Source organism: Nycticebus coucang, chromosome 2 (genome assembly GCF_027406575.1).
Source record: "Nycticebus coucang isolate mNycCou1 chromosome 2, mNycCou1.pri, whole genome shotgun sequence".
NCBI lineage: Eukaryota > Metazoa > Chordata > Mammalia > Primates > Lorisidae > Nycticebus > Nycticebus coucang.
In genome coordinates, this window is record NC_069781.1 from 78,010,418 (window position 1) to 78,029,711 (window position 19,294).

The 19,294-nt window shown below is 46.0% G+C and overlaps 1 protein-coding gene and 1 long non-coding RNA gene across 8 annotated transcripts; one reads left to right on the plus strand and one right to left on the minus strand.

The window, feature by feature from the left end:
- Positions 1–1,569: 1,569 nt before the first annotated feature.
- Positions 1,570–8,823, minus strand: DMRT2 (doublesex and mab-3 related transcription factor 2). Of its 5 annotated transcripts, none has more exons than XM_053574221.1 (4): positions 8,377–8,823; positions 7,069–7,625; positions 5,436–5,538; positions 1,570–2,907 (listed from the first exon to the last, which is right to left on the minus strand). In XM_053574221.1, the coding sequence occupies exons 2-4, from the start codon at positions 7,591–7,593 to the stop codon at positions 1,850–1,852; spliced, it is 1,686 nt and encodes a 561-aa protein (XP_053430196.1). In that variant the 5' UTR covers positions 7,594–7,625; positions 8,377–8,823; the 3' UTR covers positions 1,570–1,849. The 5 variants fall into 5 exon arrangements, with proteins under 5 accessions (XP_053430196.1, XP_053430224.1, XP_053430187.1 ...); XM_053574249.1 differs by having other exon boundaries at positions 1,570–3,383; XM_053574240.1 differs by lacking the exon at positions 8,377–8,823 and adding an exon at positions 3,303–3,383 and having other exon boundaries at positions 2,779–2,907; positions 7,069–8,351.
- Positions 8,824–9,011: 188 nt separating this feature from the next.
- On the plus strand, positions 9,012–13,613 carry LOC128573816 (uncharacterized). 3 transcript variants are annotated; one of them, XR_008376554.1, is made up of 3 exons: positions 9,012–11,358; positions 12,971–13,095; positions 13,344–13,613. It is a non-coding gene; the product is annotated as an uncharacterized LOC128573816 (long non-coding RNA). The 3 variants fall into 3 exon arrangements; XR_008376557.1 differs by having other exon boundaries at positions 9,012–10,473; positions 11,227–13,095; XR_008376555.1 differs by having other exon boundaries at positions 9,040–9,137; positions 9,914–13,095.
- Positions 13,614–19,294: the final 5,681 nt, after the last annotated feature.

Below are 19,294 nucleotides of genomic sequence, written 5' to 3' on the forward strand. Positions count from 1 at the left end.
AGGGCCTCTTCTTGGGATTTTTTTAAACATGGTTTTATTCTGATGTGTTCCCCTCATTACCTCTGAAGCCATTTGATTTGATGCTAAGTGTACATTTAGCACCTGACACAAGAAATACATTTCTGAGAGGAAGACAAAAATGAGTGACTCTATAGATAAAGTAGAGATGACCGGGAGAGAAAACTGGAGTGAGGTTCTGACACCAGGGCATACTTGGCTGGAAAACGTTTTTTCCACTTAATGATAATCTTTAACAGTTACGGAAAACCCAGCCTGCTTTCATTTTCTCTTCCTCTGGCAAACTTCCATTCGCTCTGGCTTTTGCAATAGTAAAAATAAGTAAATTTGACTCAACAAAACCAAATATTATTTTACAAGTACAAACTGAAAATCAACCTAAGGTTCTGGCTTGTTGTTTTTGAAATTGATACTAATTTTAAGCAACAGTTCAGGGACTCCCTGGAGGTCTACATGAGCTCATCCATTTTTAAATAATTTAAAGGGTTTTCAAGAATAAGAATGAAATTTCTCCAACTGCCCACCTAGTGTTCTTATTACCCAGAAAAGAGGAGAGGTGGAAATAAAACCTCACTCCATGGGGGTATTAAAGGCAAATATCTGGTTCTTGATGTTTTGTATTGAGAATACCACGATGTGTTAGAATCTGATTTGGGATGCATAGGGAAGGTCTTCGGAGATGAATTCAATACTCTCATAAAGGCCTGACTCTCATTTTATCAGTCATATAGAATAACAGTTAATATCGTATTGAGCAAAACAAGAGAGTAACAAGGAACTTAAAAAGAGAAGAAAGGGTATTACAAATCAAGAAGCCACCTTCATGCTGTGATAAATATCTGCAGGCTTCAGCAACTGTCAGTTGAAGCAATTTGAATAGTAAATGTTTTCATGTCAGAAGAGAGCTGCACGGAAAGCCTTCAACACTGGTACAAACGTGGGAGGCATAAAGCTGATCCTCGGGAACCATCTGAGAGTTGTGACTGGGCCTGCATCCAGTGGACTAACACAAGAGGAGGTTTGAGCCCTACCTGGGGCTGAAATGACTGCATCTTACAAAGGAAGCTGATGTGTGGCCCCTAGTAACTTAAAATCATAGAATGTTCATAGAAACTAGAAATGTGCAAAGGAATATTCGTTTCCTACAAAGGAAGCTTGAGGCTCCCCATACACAGCCCCACCAGGGAAAAAGAAACTGGGAGGGAACCAGGGAGTCAAAAGAAATCCATCCCATGAACCCATAGCATCCTATAAATGAAATATTACACTTCATTTCCCTACAAATTAATTCACATCCGAGCACATGAAATCAAGATACTATAAACATGCAAACAGCCCCATGTTCTCCTTAAAGTTATTATTGCCTTCATTTTAAACAACTGAATTCATATGCCCCCCAAAATGCAAAACTAAATCATTGTAAGAATTTTCCTGTGGCCCCCCAGTGGCCATTAAGAGTGCTTGAAAGATACAGAATCATGGAAAAATAAAAAACACATTTCATGGACACCGGCTTTTTCGATAGATATAGTTATTTGCTTCAGCAAATACTGGGTCTTTTAGAAGATAGTGTCAATTTTATTGCTTTTTGAAATGTTGTGTAAAGCATGAAACTTCACAATTTGCCCATTAGGCAATTTCCATCTTTAAATATATTTAGGGGATAAGAAAAAGTACATGCATAAGAATATATAGAATTTTTAGAAATCATCACTTTTTACATTAGAAATTTCTTTATACAAACATCTTGACTTTTAAAAAAAAAAAACTTAATGAATGGCAAGAACCCTGGGAGACTGCAGAAAATCCAGCTTTCTGTTTAAGCAGCCTTTCACTGAGAGACATGAGTGATAGCAGACGAAGGCCTCTTAAGAATAGACTCAACAGAAAATGACAGCGGCTCGCTCACTGAGAGTTTTGTTCCAACTTGTTTGGCTACGAAAAGGTCTTTTGCACATCTATCTATTGTAAATGTGTACTTCTGGTTTTCCTTGACTAAACACTCCCTGTGTTTCTTAGAGGTCTCTTCAAAGGCTTCTTTGACAAATGGTGTTTTCAACTCAGGACCTGATGCATCGTTAAGCGTTTGGTGGAATAATGAGTGGAATGGATTATGTTTAAGTGGCAGAGGGTGCCTGGTGTTTTCTTTGCTGATCTTGGTTAAGACATGCCCTTGAGCTGCCAAGGAGTCCATGTCAACAATGGGAGAGAAATTCCGTCGGGGTGGGGAGAATGCGGACCTCTCGGGGACAGCCTGATGACCATGAAGGTCACTTCTAGAGGTGTGGACCTCAGGAGTGTGAGGCAGCACCAGGGAACCTTCCAATTTTGGTGGCATCATGTCATGCTCTGCACTAAGTCCATCCTGGACTCGGGCTGCCTTGAAGTCCCAGCTGGCCCCAGGCTTCAGGGCTTGAACAGAAGTGGTGGCATTTAGCAGGCATTGCTGGTAGAGAAGGGTGTCACTAATGGGGCCACACTTGGGCCAAACTAAAAATCTCGAGGACAAGGGATACTGTCTGTAAGTCGTGGCCACACTGACATTGGAAGAAATTAGTTCCATATTCCCGGACCCTGAATACTGCATGGTTAGATCAAGGCAGGTAGGCAAAAAATTGCAGAAATCTTCGCTTGGCGGTTCCACTGGGCTGGGGCTGTAGGCAGTTTTGTAAGAGTTATATTCGGGTCCTGGCACCATGCGGTTGGGCAGGAACAAGGCAGCAGATTGGGAAGTTTCCAGCATCTCCCTCTCTTTATATTCTCTCTCCAGCATAATGTTCTCCAACTCTTTATCAGCAAAGGCTCTTCTTTTCCTCATCCTGTCACTGACTGGGGGAGGTAGAGAGAAGGTCCCTCCTATGTAAGTGTCCGCTGGAATGGGGCGATATCCTAAAATAAGCAAACATTGCACATGAAAGTCATCAACATCTAGGAAAGAAAAACCTGGAAAGCCAGAAGGCAATAGAAACACTACGAATCAGCAGAATACTTATTTACAGTTCTAGATCACTAGCATTTGTTATACAAAAAGCAAAAGTATAGGTTCAGTTCAAAATAGTTTCCTTTGGCAAGAAAGATATCCACATTGAAACTTTTTTGTTATTGTTGTTTTTGTTGTTATGGGTTTGCTTGCTTGCTACAATAGGCATACTTTACAGAATGAAATATTAATATTCTTCCCAGGCCTTTATATATTAAGAGACGAAGCTACTCATCTTGCTTCAATTAATGTTTCATTATTATCCATGTCATCTTTTTTCATTATTAAAAAAGGTAATCTATACCTAGAGCTGATGTCACTTTTATTTTCTAAAGATGGCTCATTATGTACACATTGTTACAGTTGTAGAATAATCCAAGGAGAACTAGGAAAAAAGAGAAAGAAAGAAAGTTAAAGGAAATTAGTGAATAGAAAAAGAAGACTCAGGAAATAGAGAAGCATAGAAAATTGGAAAGAGCTGTTAACTAGTCAAACACACACGGCAGTGAATAATTTCACAAGGCCCCTTCCCCTAACTACCAGTACAAACAAAACAAAACAGAAAAATGGAGGTAGAGGGATGGTATTCCCACCATACTAAAAATAAGACATGTTTCCCAAGCTTTAATCATGTTGGCCACTTACCAGAATGGTTGAACAAGTAATCATTAGAACACAGATTAAGTCATCACATGAACAGGGACAAAGTTAAAAACAAAGATTAGTGTAACATAAATGGAATTCCTAGCTGCACAAAACACTTCGAGTATTTCATCATCCTCAAGCACTCACCTCTATCAAATTTGTTTGAAGGATCTTTTGTTATATTTGTGTTTACACAGTGACAAACCTATCATACTCATTTGCAAATAAAATAAAATTTGAAATTAACATTTCCATTTCTATAGTCAGTTTTGCCAGGAAATTATTTACTTGAATTTACTGTTCTATTTAGTCCTCCCACTTATCGAGTTGCTTTGGCACAATTTCAGTTTATCAATGTGGTCCCTATCGTTATAAATATGTTTATCCGGTATGTAACCAAATTCATTCTTAATTTATGAAAAAACACCCTAAGATCAAAAAGTACACAACACAGGGTGAGACAAGAACAAACTTCAAAACCTACCCAGAACCAACTAAATTCAGAAGCCATACCAGGAAAAAAACAGAATTCAAAGGTCTACTTTTTTAAAAAATCTACTTTCAATCTCAATGTCATAGAGTGGCAGCAAGTAAACCAAGTATCGATGTCCCTTGAATATGTTAAAAAATTTAAAGAAAAATGGTGAAAGACAATAACTATATTATTGAGCAGGTCAATAAATAAATTCCACACACAAATAGAGATGCTTTTAAAAAATCAATAATATATGGGGCGGCGCCTGTGGCTCAGTGAGTAGGGCGCCGGCCCCATATGCCGAGGGTGGCGGGTTCAAACCCAGCCCCAGCCAAACTGCAACAAAAAAACAAATAGCCGGGCGTTGTGGCGGGCGCCTGTAGTCCCAGCTGCTCGGGAGGCTGAGGCAAGAGAATCGCGTAAGCCCAGGAGTTGGAGGTTGCTGTGAGCTGTGTGAGGCCACGGCACTCTACCCGAGGGCGGTACAGTGAGACTCTGTCTCTACAAAAAAAAAAAAATCAATAATATTTTGAGAAAAATTAATGTATTCCCAGGCTTTAGTGAAAGTAAAAACATGAGGAAAGGTAGAGATCGCACTGTTCACATTTAACCTCTACTTTCCTTATTTGATTCAAACCCTTTTTTAGATTCTATAACTCGACTGTCAAAAACAGTAAATGGAGTGTGGAATAAAAGCAACTACCAAGATAACTCAGGGAGGAAAACAGTACAAAGAAAAAAGAGGAGAATCTAAGGCTGAACTTCCAGACTAGAGGTCTTTATTTTTATCAGTCCATCGAGGACAGCTGTTAAACTCCTCACTTGACTTATTCTGTTTGATTCCTGCCACAACTAAGTGTTTAGTTGGGGGGGGGTTGGGTTTTTTTGTTTTAATTTATTAATTTCCTTCCAGGACATCTGTTCCGGGATGACTTAGCAGCCTATCTTTGTATGTCCCTCACGCTGGGGCAAATTTCACATGCACTGCATGTTAACTCATCAAGGCAGACAACAAAATTATCAGGACTCTTAAACTGATGGTAACAAAAACCCCCGCAGGTATGTAAGATTCATTTTCCCAGGTCAAGGTTTCCTTCCTAAAACTTTCTTCCACAGAGGCCAGGCTAATTTTCTGTGTATCCTTCCAGTTTTAGTACACATGCCGCCAAAGAGCATCATCTGGAAGAAAAATCTCTAACAGAAAGTACCTTCCCCTCAGATAGCATTTTCACAGGCTAATAAGCATGCCGGGTACCTGAATGATGAGAGCCACTCAACTCAGTTTAAAAGCCTAAAGGTTATTTTGCATGGTTTTACCTTCTAAAATGCTTTTGGCCAGCAAACTGGGGGCCCTGACTTGCCTCTGGTACACAGCTTTGCGCTCAAAATTATTCTGTTTCCCAGAAAGCCCCTTCTTGTCCTGTAAACACAAGAAAACATAATTAACAATGCCCGGAAAGAAAATGCAAGAGAGAAGGGAGAAGGAAGGGGCATCAGTAAATCTTCTAGAAACTCTTACCAGTCTAAATGCATTTATTTTCCTATCCCAAGTGAAAAATGATTCCAAACAAATTCATAACAACAACCCTTAACCCTAAAGCCATGAACTGGAGACTGTCTCAAGCTGCCAACTAGTGAGCTGGGCCCCTGGCTTTCTCCAACAAAGAGTCACCCCACACTCTTTTTTCACAGATCTGTGGCCAGAAGTGAAGAGACATTCCAGAAGGATGTGAAATCCATAGCCTGAGAGACAAGAAGGTTGCCCCCAATAGGAGGGCTGTCCCCAAAGGCTGCATCCTGGACACTGACTGGTTTGAACAAATGTGCTCAAAGCCTGCTGTTGGGTGGTGATTGAGAGAAGGTTTCCTCCAGCAGGAGGGTGAGGAGGGAGCACACTGGGGGGGTGTGGGGAAGATAAGGACAGTCTCCTGGGTGTGGCCATAAACTCCAGATTGCTCACTGGACATGAAGGTGAACAAAACATCTTGGAGGTTTCAGGATGCAGGACAAGGATACCTCCCACCTTGAGTTAGGATTCTGGTCCTTTCCACACCTTTATCTGACTCAGCAGGCTAAGGAGAACACTTAAGAGGGTAGGGAAAGACAATGGAGGAAGCACAGCCCAGAACTAAGACTGGGTTCAATGTACTCTTGGGGACCCTCAGGACAACGCTTTCCATCAGGGTCACTGCTTTCAGCGTTTATGGTGATCCTCTCCATCACTCCTCTCCACCTTAAAGTAAAATCAAAAATCCTCCCTTGTCCTAAGTCTGGGAGGAGGTCCTTTGAAGCCTCACCATTTCGGTGGTAGGCGGCACACAAGGAGCTATCAATTCTGAGGTTCAAGAGTCTATGTAAAGACAATCTCTGGGCTCTCTCATTACAACTGAATCCCACAGGGGGAGGCAGCAGCTTTGCATGCACTCAAGCTGCAGGCACTCCAGCTGTGGGACATCTAACTTCCCAGGTACTTTATTGTCTTATCCATAAAATGGGCAGCATGTTCCAAATATTTCAAAGGTCCAGGTGACAGGGATAGCACTGAGGGCACCCCCATCAGCACTGCAGTGAGCCTCCACCTGGACACGGTGCCCGGGATCAACCACTCTCCTTTCCACCTCGGCCACTCCACCACCAAAACAAACTTTTAAATATAAAACTAAATAAATAAAACTATTTTCTCATCATGTCCCAAATCGACCTAATCACTCTCAAGGCCTCCCTGCCTTCTCTTAATACAAAAACTTTTCTGCCACATTCCCCCGTGATGCCCACGGCTTTCTCACTCTCCACCCTGCGTACAGGGCAGGCAGAGCAGCGTCCTCACCACCCTTCCGAGAAAGTGCCAGGCGCCGCAAGTCCCTGGCCCGAGCAGTGTGGATCCAGCCCCCCAACCTCCGCGTTGGCCGGGGACGCCTCGGTGAGGCTGCACCGCCGGGTGGGTACGCACCTCGGTGGCCTGCTGCCTCCGGAGCGCCACCTGGGCGGCCATGACACGCTGACGCTCCACCACCAGCAGGCAGTTGGCGCACTGGCAGTCGCGCCAGCGACAGAAGCGCTTGTGGCCCTTGAGGCAGGACACTACTCCGTGGTTGCGGCAGCGCGCGCACTTAGGCGTGCGGCTCAGCTTGCGGGGCTCGGAGCCGCCTCCTGCGTTCGCGCGGCGCTCTGGGGGCCCCGCCCGGGCAGGCAAGGCCTGGGACGCTGGCGACCGCCTGGGTGGCAATCCCATCTGCTGCTCCCGCTGGCCCGGAACCCCAGGGGACGCGCCCGCCTCCTCCCCGTTGCCCTCTTCCTCCGCTTCTTCGTCCTCCTCATCATCATCATCGTCGTCCTCGCCGTCACCGTCGGCCAGCGGCAGTCTGGGCCCTGGTGGCGTGGATGGCGGCGCGCCGCAGCCGTCCTCCTCCAGCTCCAGGCTCTCGACGTCGATCTCCCAGTCCCCGGCGGCCGAGCCAGCCTGCCGCTCGGCCATGGCGCTCGGGCCTAAGCTCAGCGGCCCACACTCTGAAGAGACACAGAGAGACCCAAGGACCCACCGGCCACCGTGAGGGACCATTCCTGAGCCTCAGGGCCACAGCCCTTGGTCAGCCGCCTCTGGCCCCTCGAGTTACCCTGTTCTCTATATGTCCCTCACATGCAGGCCACACGTGTCTGTCCTGTTATCTTTATGGCCCCCAGGGATCCACAATCCAACAAGGGTTTTCTTTTACTTAATTCTAAGTGCTCTGTAAGCACATGACCTTTAACCGCAGCCTTTTCTGGCTTTACACAGACAAGGCCCTGGGTAATTTACTGATCACACGCACCAAGTACAGTGTCCAACAAGGCTGCCTTGGACCACTTGTCAGGCTTCCCCGTACCCAAGTTGAATATTAGTCCGTGGAAGAATTCCTTCTGATTACCAGAGACCCTTCCGACCCAGGATCACTCCATACTTCCCGAATACCTACACCACCACAGACCTCTTCTTGGGCTTGAAGACGTCCTTTCGTTCTCCCTCCCCAAAACAATAAACTGGAAACCAAAGTTCTACCCTCATTAGGATCCCGTAGGGACACTGGGCACAAAGCTGCAAGTGCCAGTCCAGCATCAACAGCGCTTGGGCCACACAGGGCTGAGTTGTGTGGGCCCTATGTACACAGGGCTTGGTTCACATCTTTAAAGCAAGGCATCCAAGTACAACAGAAAAAAATAAGGAAAGATGATTCACTCCCTTTGCCCTCCCTGACACCCCGAGAGGCATCACAGCACTCACCAAGACTCTGAGGCCCGGGCTAGCAGCCAAGTCAAAAGATATCCAGTTTGGGGATCTGGCTCTCCGGCTGCTGGCTGTGCATGCAAACAGAATTCTGGGTCGCCACCCCTAGACACGAAATCAGGGGAGTGGGGAGTCTGACAGCTGGAAGCCCCGAGCGAGCCGACTGGACTGTGGGAGCGGAAAGGGAGGAGGTGGTGGGGAAGGGAGGAGGTGGTGGGGAAGTGAGGAGGAGGTGAGTCAAGTCCTCAGCGACATAGCCCGGTACATCCCGAAGTCTGCAAAGTTTTGATGGGTCCTCTGCAGTCTCTGGCGCTTCACCTCGCTGAGCCCGCTTTCGGCTTCCTCTGACCCAAGCTGGCCGGGAAAAGTCGCACCGCCCCGGCCAGGCACAGACCGCGGACTCACCCGGCGGTGACACACAGCCACCTTCAGCGCTGCGCCACTACTTGCAGTCTTCTGTCGCCGCTCCCCCTCCTAGTATTATCCGCTCGGGGCCCTGCGCTTTGCGCCCTCTGATTGGCCAGTCGTCAGGCGGTGTGTACGCTGATTGGTCGAGGCCAACCGGGCGCAGCAACGCGCTCCTCCCTGCGGCACTCCGCCAGAGTCTGTTCTCCCGGCCTTCGGTGCAGCGGGGTTGCCAGTCCAGAAGCTAAACCCGAAGTGTGATGATGCCTGCGGGGGAGAAGTCGCCATTTATCTCGCGGACTAAGGAAACAAGCAGCGACACATCGTAGGAATCGCGTTGTTCAAGAAAGAAGGTAATATCGATGAGGCAGAGTTCAGAAAGGCTAGATTTGGTCTCTACGTTTATCAGTATCACCAGTATTTCTGCGACTCAATCATTAACCCAGATTTGGGAGCAGAAATGAGGCCTCTTTAGTAGAGCGCACGACAGTGTCTTTTTCCTGCAAGGGTAAATCCATTGTTGCCTTACAACACAGCGTCTACAGTTAGCATACAAATGACTTGCAGACATTTTTTCATTATCGCCAGGTATCCTGGCAATGCAAAATAGTTCCTCCTTAACCTTCACGGAGCCCAAGAGGCAGGTGGCGATGTCAACTGCAAGTCACTATTTTTCTGCTATGTCAATTGCTATTAATTTGGAAGAGAACAGAAATGCTTGCGATTAAGAGATTTAGGTACAATACATTCACTCTACGAGTGCTTTTAAACAAGCTCTTGAAAGATGACTGCTTTTTAGTGTGCGTGAATGTATTTATAAAGAAAAAGGATCTTTTACGACTGCCTCAAAAATCTTTCACAACATTGTTTAATAACTAAATTAAATTTCCAATATATTGAAAGAAAGAATTGATCCCCCAATTCAACGCTGCATTCTACTTCTTGAACTAAATTTAAAATAAAATAGACGCTTTTCTAGTGGCACTTGTAAATAATCAAGGCCTCTCAAGTCGGATCGGTTTAGGAGACAGATTAGAATTTTGGGCGTCATTTCACTGAGCACATAGTAGGCCCGGAATATTGTTGAAGGGAAGAGTTTGCAGAACTAATTACACGTTACATTTTTCAGAGCCTGTCAGAATGTTAGAAGTTAACCTGGTTCGGGAAAGTGGGAACAAAGGCAGCTTAGGAATTACTCTGAAAACTAACTCGACCCAACCTGCTTTAGCACAGGTATTCTCAAGCCCTCAGCGACGTTGGAAAAGTTCTTCCACACCAGGGACTGTGATCCCCACTTTTGCGGGTGCTTCTCCCCAGAGCCTCCTGCGAAGCCCAGTGAAGGAGGTAGAGATAGTCCTACCTACCAGAATAAAATAGTCCTGCTTATTTTATTCTGGTAGGTTCTTTAGGGGACGACTTGGGATCACACAGACCGTTGGTGCAGCTCCCTTGGCACCACGTAGTAACATCAGTGAGCTTTATCTTTTGCATGGTTTCTTATACACTTAAAAGCACATTGTTTCCTATGTTGGAGCGTTTGAATTCTTGACAACAGAAATGTGTTTCTATCCCTGGTCGGTGGGGGGGGTACTTTTTTTTTTCCCCAGTGACAAAACTGAGTTTCGGACAGGAGCCTTGGATCACTCAGTGGTTTCCGGGACAGCGGACTGGTGAGCACCTTGATTCTAGGTGGGTCTCTTCTCTGTGTGTCTGAAACTTCGTGGAGCCCCTCTGCTCCCAACCAGAAAGACTCACAGTGGGTTTGCGGTTTGGGTTTCTTTCTTTCTTTCTTTCTTTCTTTTTCTCTCTCTCTCTCTCTCTCTCTCTCTATCTCTCTCTCTCTATCTCTCTCTATCTCTCTCTCTCTCTCTCTCTCTTTTTACTTCCCCTTCTCCCAACCCCAACCTCGGCATCACATCTGATTTTAGAACCAGGAATTACTAGCAGCCCTCCAGTAACAGGACCCGGCACGTTTTTATGAAATCATTCTGGTCTTTTCAGCTTCTTCTCCCAGCTAGCTACATTTCTGCTTTTGCAAACAAGCTTTTCCGTGCTTCTGCCCCGCAATGTGTGCACAAACTGTTGGCCAGTGTGTGCACGCCGCCGGTATGCAATCATTAGTCCTTCGCTAGTTGTTTTAAATGTTAAGAAACAAAATCAAGAAATTAGGTTTGCTAACTGTGAGTAACTAGATTGGGGGAAAGGGGGGACGGGAGAGAACCGAGGGGGAAAGGGGTTTAAACAGCTGTTTCTTAAACTGAAAGTAAACAAGGACAGGAGCAGCTCTTGAACTAGTTTGAATTTTTAAAACTGTTACATATGAGGAAACAAATGGGATTTGTGCGCAATAAACCAAGCCGGCTTAAGCCAAGACGGGAGAAGAGCCTGGGGGTGGGGAGAGGGTGAAGGTGGAGCTGGCCCCTGAACTCAGAGCCTGTGCAGAGAACAGGGTCCTCAGAATGTTCTGGAAGAGGCTGTCAGCCCCCCTGCCCCACCCACCGTGTGCCCATCCCTCTGATGTGACAAAAGCAAAGCCCCGGAGCTTCCAGGAGGACCTGGACCTTCGGGTTCCAGGTAGGTGGACTCAGAACCGGTTCTTCCCTTGCACTTCCCCCCTCCCCTAGCAAAAATTGTGGACAACAACCCTAGTACCCTCTCCAGACATCCTCCCCCATCTCCCCATGTCGGTCTGTCCTACCCTCCCTACACAGCCCTCTGCTGCTCTTGGGGACATGCTGTAATCACAGATACAATTCAATTATCCCTCGGCTAGGAAGGCTCCAGAGAATCGGAATCCCACCAACTGCTGGGAAGTGGGTGGTGTGAGGAGAGGGGACCTTTGTCCTGGGATGCACTTCAGGAAGTCTGAGAATCTCTCGGATATTGAAAAATTCTATGCTTTGGGGTGCAGGGGCGGGGTGATCATATCTTTGATCAGATTGTGAAAGGAATCTATGTCTGCTCAAAATGTTCAGTAAACTAAATATTCAGAGGGCATAGAAGTCACCGAGCCTGAGTTCCAACAGGTTGTTCCAGTGGCTACTGTAAACCTTGGTCAATTGTTTTTCTGGACTCACTTGCCTCATCTGCAAAAGTGCAAAGGGAGCTTTCTGACCGTCTTTACCTAGGGGCTTGGTAAAGACCTTCGTTTTCGCCCGAGGCTGCCTTGCTGCCTCGTGACTTGGAAGCTTGAATGAAAGGCAAGGGCGCTAGGAGTCCTCCCGGTATCCTATCCCAGGTCCTTCTCTTCAAGGGGGTCGGGCGGTGACTGAGGACCTGGTGAGGTGAAGAAACAGAAGTCCTTTTGGCTTGTAAATAGACACCAAAATACAAAGCACAAAACCGAGTTGTCCTTGTAAATTATAAAGCGCGGGGTAGAGGGGAGGGGGCGCTGTTGACTCAGCCGGAGTTGCTCCGCGGGGACCGCGGGCGGGGTTTGCTGATCTTAGCGCCGGTGGGAGCGCGGCCCACTACCCCCTCTGCCTTCTCCTCTTTTTACCCCAAATACCTCACACTCTGCTCCCCTTTCGGTTCCTGCGCTGCTAAGACTCACCTGGTGAGAAGACCCTTTTGAGAAAATCTGAACAAAAAGCCGGAGAGAAGTGTATTGGGGGGTGGGGAGTTGTTTTGTTTTTGATGAGTGTGGCTTTCTTTTTTTTCTCCCAACACCCCCTCCAAAAATAAAATAAAATAAATAAAAGGGAAAAACACGTTTCAAATTTCCTCCCGCTCACGCATCCAATTCCTCGCTCCAATGCCACTTGCTTCTGCCCGAGCTTCGGCGGCGGTTGCCTCTCCACTGCGCGGTCACGGAGGCTGGAGTCCCGCTCCAGGGTCCCAGGCTTCTCCCATTGGCCTTACTACCTTCGACCCCGCTCAATGAACAGGTCTCCGGGAGTTAAGACTTCCCAGCCCCCTTTTCTCACCCAGGGTACTGCTTGGACAATCCGTCTTGAAGACTGAGCTAGGGACCTCTGAGCCCCACAGATGGGCGTTGGAAAACCCAAGGGGAGATGTGAGGAAGAGCCTTAGCCTTCCCCTGTGCCTCACTTTCCTCAACTGCAAAGTGGAGTTAACCTTAAAGAAGATGATACCTGCAGACTGCCTGGACAGTCACTACCTGGCCATCCTGACCTTTCAGTACTTTTGAGTTATTTCTATTATTTTTGTTTTGTTCTGTTTTTAGAGACAAGGTCCTGCTCTGATGCCCTGGCTAGAGTGCAGTGGCATCATCATAGCTCCCTGCAACCTGAAACTCCTGGGCTCAAGCAATTCTCCTGCCTCAGCCTCCCCCAAAAGCTGGGACTACAGGTAGCCACCACCACCCCTGGCTAATTTTTATTATTTTATAGAGATGGGTTCTCACTATGCTGCTGATGCTGGTCTACAAATTTGGCCTCAAAGAATTCTGTCGCCTCCACCTCCCAATATTCTGGGATCACAGGCATGCACCACTTCCCTCTGCTTATTTTTGTTATTTTAACTCTGAACTGCCTAGAGCTTAAGGCTAGAAAAAATTGGAGGCCTCATTTCCTCCTGACTTCGCCCCTCTTTTCCAGCTTCTGCAGCCTCCAGAGAATGAGGGTGAGGTGTAGGAACCATCTCCCTCCCATCAGCCTAACACTTTGCTAATCAACCTACTGCCAGCACACAGGGTGGTGACTGATGTTCGGGAACTTCTGGGCATCTCAATAGAAATGGTTTGCTGTGGGCTGTGGCTCTGATGACCTCGAATCCATCTTCCTCTGGTAGAAAGCTACTCGCAAAACATTGTACCATTTCATGACTTAGACCGGCTGCAGACGCGGCAAAATAAATAATCCCAGATGGGATTGCAGAGATATGATTTCCTCATTCACTTTGCGTAATCAAATATATGACCTGTCACAAGCCATGGGGGTGGGAGAGGGGAGCTTGCAGGCGATAACTGCTCCACCAGGCTGTTAGAATTCTCCCTTCCCTTGCCTTGTGTGTTCAAAAACCCTGAACAAAAGGCGGGTGGGATCCGGGCTCTTATCCCTTCTCCGTGGGAAGCAGAGTTTAAAGTATAGACATTTAAGGCCAAAAGGGACCCACTTAGTCCACGCTCCTGGTTACAAATGGAAAGAAATTTGAGGCTCAGAGAAGTTAATGGGACTTGCTAAGGGGATACACCGATAAATACTGGTGTGGGGGACCAAAGAGGCCACGGTAACTTCCCTGCCAGTGCAACACCTTCATACAGGTTGTGTTTGTTCATTTGTTTTGTTTGGTTTGGGGGGGGTTGTTTTTGTTTGTTTTTTTGTTTTTGATTTTTTTTTTTGTTTGTTTGTTTATGGGCCCTTTGCAGCAGGGTACAGAGTCAGATGCCTGGACTATGAGGCAATCTTTGCCTTCCTAGCGTATCTATCTGGAGGATTTGCCAACCTGTCCACCCCAATCCCCAGGCAGGCAGCAGCTTCTAACCTCCATACTGGGACACATGGCTCAATTCACTAGGGGGTCATGTAGCAGCAAGGAGATGAGGCAACTGTAGACTTCTTTGGCTTCTCAGTCCCCATTCCAAACGGTGCTCAGGGGAGGTAGAGACTCTGGGGTACGGTGGGGCCTGGGTTCCACCCCAGAGCCTGCCAATGGCCTTACTATGAGAAGCAGCCCTAATGAAGCATGTGGTCAGCTACCACATCAGGAGAGCAAAACTGCTCTGCTCTGAGGCCTCCTTGTAGCCCCTGTGGGGCCTGGGGACTAACTGAAACAGTAAACCCCTAACCCTTTTCCACCCCCTGCTTCCACTTCTTATTGGGGTTTGGATTTTCCACCTCCTGCTTCCATTTCTTATTGAGGTTTAACATTTCAAGGAGGCAGATTTGATCTACACTGAAATCACTCTCCATATTTTCCCAACAGTACAAAGATCAGGTAGAGAGGAATGGAAGGGGAGGGGGCAAAGTGTTAAGGGGTAGGTGTTATGGTGAAATGTAACTTTTTCCATGTGTATGAACCATGAGCAAATCCTCCCACCTTCTTGGCCCTTGGGTTCCTTGACTATAAAGTGAAAGAGTAAAATTCATCAATTTCTAAGTTCTCTCTCAAACAATAAAAACTACTCCCATTTAATGTACTGCTTACTCAGGTAGCAAGATCAAGGGAAGGCATAGTCCAAGAAAAGGACGAGGAGGAGAAAGAGGTGGAAAGGAAAAAGAACAAGAAACAAGCTTTGGCATTGACTTAAGATTTTGGTGACATTTCAGCTCCTCACTTCTGCTATTGATCCTATCTAGCCAAAAATGTGGAAAACAGGACAAAACAATCTATCAACTAGGGAGAGGAGTAGTTTCCCAAAAGATTCAGTTTCCTAGAGCTCAGACACAAAGAGGATTCATTCAAATGACAAAGAGGGTTACCGGTAAGTCACAAAGCTACCATGATCCCGTGGCTTCTAAATTAGGTCCAATCTAACTGGATTGTAAACCAAAAATTACCAGGCCTTCCTACCCTTGTCCTAAGTGGCGCTCACTCTGGGGGTCTGAATTTGAGCTCTATGGAGGGTCAAAACCATTCCTTTACTGTTAGCCCCAGGAAATCTTTCTGAAAAGTGTCCTTGCCTGGAGGAGAGAATACTTCCCAGTGTCTGGTGGAACCATCACTATGTTCAAGTTTTAACCCAGTCTGGGAGAAGACTTGCACAAGATACGTGCTCCGTGGTGTTTGCCATGATAGAGTAGGGTTGCCGAGGGAGTGTCTAAGAGCAGAAGATCAAACTGTACTTGGCTCTGTCTTTGAATACCAAGTGACTCTCCATGACATCCAAGGGTCTGAAGTGTGATCCTGTGTCTTGCAGCCAACTGGCAAAAATACAGACACCTTTAAAAAGTACTTGACCTGCCTGAGAGAGATTCTTTCTGTCCATGAAATTACCAGAAAAAGAAAATAGTGAGACTCCAGGGATTCTCCTGTTCTACTCCTGCTTTTGCCAACTAACCCTTGACCTCAAGCCACTGTCCTCACCATCACCCAATTAGGATTCTGCAAAGTGATGGGGTTGAGATGAAACCAGATCATCACTAAAGTCCCTTGCCGTGTTTTTGTAGCTGTAGATGGAATATGAAATGTGAAAGGGTCTCTCCAGGGGGATGTGGGGGGAGAGAAAGAGGGGAGAAGTGAAGACCAAAGTCAGCTTCAGCGCACGCCCCTTGTAATAAGTCGCTTTGTAAACTTTAAGGGCTTAGAGGAAATCTCTTTGAAATCGCTGACCCCGGAGAGCAGGCGGTGCTCTAAAGGGGAAAGATGAGCAGCTCGAAGGGGGTCGGCCAGGAGAAAATATTCACTTGCTTCTCACTGATTTAATACGGAGCGCAGGTGCAAGAAACTCCTGGCCCCTCCTACACACCACCACCCTCCACCCCCTAGCCTTCCACCACTGCCCCTTCTTTGGCCGAAAATTTATTGACGAGGTGAAGCCAGGCTAACAAAACTGCAACCCCGGGAGCTTCCGTCTCCACAAGAATGCTTTGATCCTCCCGCAGTGTCTCGTGCTCCCCAGCCAATTGCGCAGCCAAATGCTGGATATCCTCGCAGCGGGTCGCCATCAGGGGCCGGCGGGAGGAGGCCGCGCGGGGGCGCTGTGGAGAGGCCGCGCTGACCCGCGCCCTACAGCCCCGCGAGGGTGGCGGTCCTGGGTCCCCAGAGCAGCGCTCCCGCAGCGTTAAGTTCTCGCCCCCTTCCTTCCTCTTTACTGCGGGACCCGAGGTCCGTAGCAACAGAAGTTTGAAGGGTCGTCGTCGTTGGAGGAAAGGGAGATTGGGGGTTCCTCTGCCTCTTGGGTTCTGATCGCTTCTCTTCCCGGTCCGGCATCCAGCCTTTAATAACCAGTCTCATTCCAGTGGATTTTTTGTACATCTGTTCAAGCTGAACGATAGAATGTGAGAAAACAAAACTTGGGTGTCAGTCCCTGACAGCCACCCCCCTCATTGTAATGTGTCTTTAAGCGGCTGCTCAGAATGAGGATGGGCCCTTCTTGCGTTGATTCATGAATTTGCCAAAAAGGAAACAGGGAAGAAGGAATCACAATTATGGAGGACCCACCCTTTAACAGACCTGTGCCAGGGCCTTCCAACTTGGCGTTATCGACTCTTTATAACTTCATTTTACAGTTAAAGAAGCAGGTTCCTGGGAGGCTGCTCAGGGCATGCATGGGCCTAGAAACAAATCCAGATCTGATTTGGAAGCCATCCCATTCCAGCCATGGCTTTCCAGGAGGAGTTAACTGGAGAGGCCCTGATGAAAATGAACCTAGGTCTTAGCAGCTTCTGAAGGTAATCAATCCTCACCCTTCCCAAGCCTCTAGATTTTACTTACAGAAGATACCAACTTGTTCTCTCTGAACACAAATTCAGCAGGCTCTCTTCTCAGAACTACCCCATCCCACCCTAGACTTTTGACTTCAGTCCTGGGTATTTTCTCCAACCACACCCCCCAATCCTTCAACTTTGCAAATCTTTCCACCCAAATACTGCCTTCAGGAGCAGAGGACATTTTCAGTAGGGAACAGTTTTTCCGAATTTCACTTTCTAGGCTGTGAGGAAGACTCAAGTTCTGCAGTAGGAAATGACCCACAGGCAAATCAGTACAATGCATAGAGCCTGAAACTATATAGACCAGCCTGGGCTTTGAAAACAGGAAAAGACCTAAAATCATTTCTGCCCCTGCTCCCCACCACCAGAAGTTTTGGACAGTTTTTTTAACCTCACTAAGCCTCTGTTTCCTGGTTTGTAAAATAAAGATAATAAATATATTTCCTTTCCTATATTAGTGGTTTTCTGAGTTCAAAAAGCCATTGGAATTCTTTGAAAATTAGAAAGCATTTTAAGCATAAGCTTATTAATGAGGTTTCCCTATTTTATTTTGTTCACTTTCAAATCAGAAACATCATGCCCTGGATGGCAAGTTGATAAGATCAAATAAGACAAGTCTGTGAAAGGCCACAGAGAGACAGGTGCTGGTTTATTAGTGATTGTTCAAGCAGAGCCTTTCTCTCCAATGAAGCTGCCATTATGTTCCTTCATCACCCAAATAAAAAATCCACAGCCTTACCTCCTTGGAGCCAAGGGGGAACAAAGCTCTGGAATGATTACATAGATTTCTTTTTCCCCCTGGAAGCACTGGAAATTAAATGTCATTCCAACTTTGAAGAGGAGGGGAGCTGTGGCAAGGTAACAAAACCTGTCTGAATAAGCAGGTTGATCCAAATGCTTTTCCTTTACCTTCCACAGAAACTTTGTGTTATTGGGCAGGAAAAGATGGGTCTGGCTTCCACTCTTACCTCAGTCATCTGAGGCTGATTTCCAGCTGGAATTATTCTATAGCTTGTCTTATCTTCCTTATACTTTTAATTATGAAAATTTTTAACAATATACAAAATTGGGCTAAATAGAAAGACATCAATTAATATAATCTAGTAGAATAATGTCTATATGACCATGTCCATATGATATATACTATCTATATACACCAGTCAGATTCAACAATTGTCATGGGTCCTTTCTGCTCCTCCCTGCTCAGAAGAATGCTTCTGAAATACACTTTTTCTGCCAATTAAAATTTAGAGCCCTATTGACTAAGTTAGTAAGGTTACATTATACCAACTGAACGGAATTTCTGGGGCCTCAGATCTAACACTTTATAGAAGCCACAACCTTGCTATAACTCATTCAGGCAAGCTTCTCATTAATAGAGAACCCAGCTAGAAGCATGGATGAAGGACAGAGACACAAGTAACAAATGAATCAGTGATTTTCAACGGGTGTGCAGCAGCACACTGCTGTGCCGTGAGAGGATCTTAGGCAGGCCTCGAAAATTCTTAAAGATCATTAATTAAATTATTTTCAAAAGAAGTTCAAAGAACAGTAAGCATATTCTTTATTTTTTTTTTCACTTTTTTTGATCAACATAATTTAAGTGTGTGTGGGAGTTTAACTATAGGTTCAAGTGTACCATGAGATAAAAAAGATTGAAAAATACTGTTTCTAGTCTAGAGACTGAATTCTATACAGCCCACTTTTCTTACCAACTTGGGAGGGTTCCTCTGTAATGCACAGTAATTATTCCTCCCAAAGGCTTTGGATTGTTACTCTGCAAGGGTGTAGTATTAGTTCCCTTAGCAGAGAGTTTATCTCAGCTATGCTTTAGAACTACAAACCTATCAGACTCCACTCAGAAACTTTTTATTCTGCACAGGAGTAAAAAATACCTCTTGAGCCCAGCCTAAGACCTCTTCAACTCCATCACATTCATTTTAACAACCTCCAAGAATCACAAAGAACAGGGTTTTGCTGTTGTTTTGTTTTTTACAATTTTTCTTCTTCCCACTTTACACAATGCATGCAGACAGCTGCGCACTTAACTTTCATCCACTTAATTACAAAGTCAGTAGACTTGGTTTATCTTTTTCAAAAGAACTAGATCTGGCCTCGGTATACAGTCCAATGTAGGAAAGCACATAATCAAATCTCCAGTCATGGCATTCTCTGTA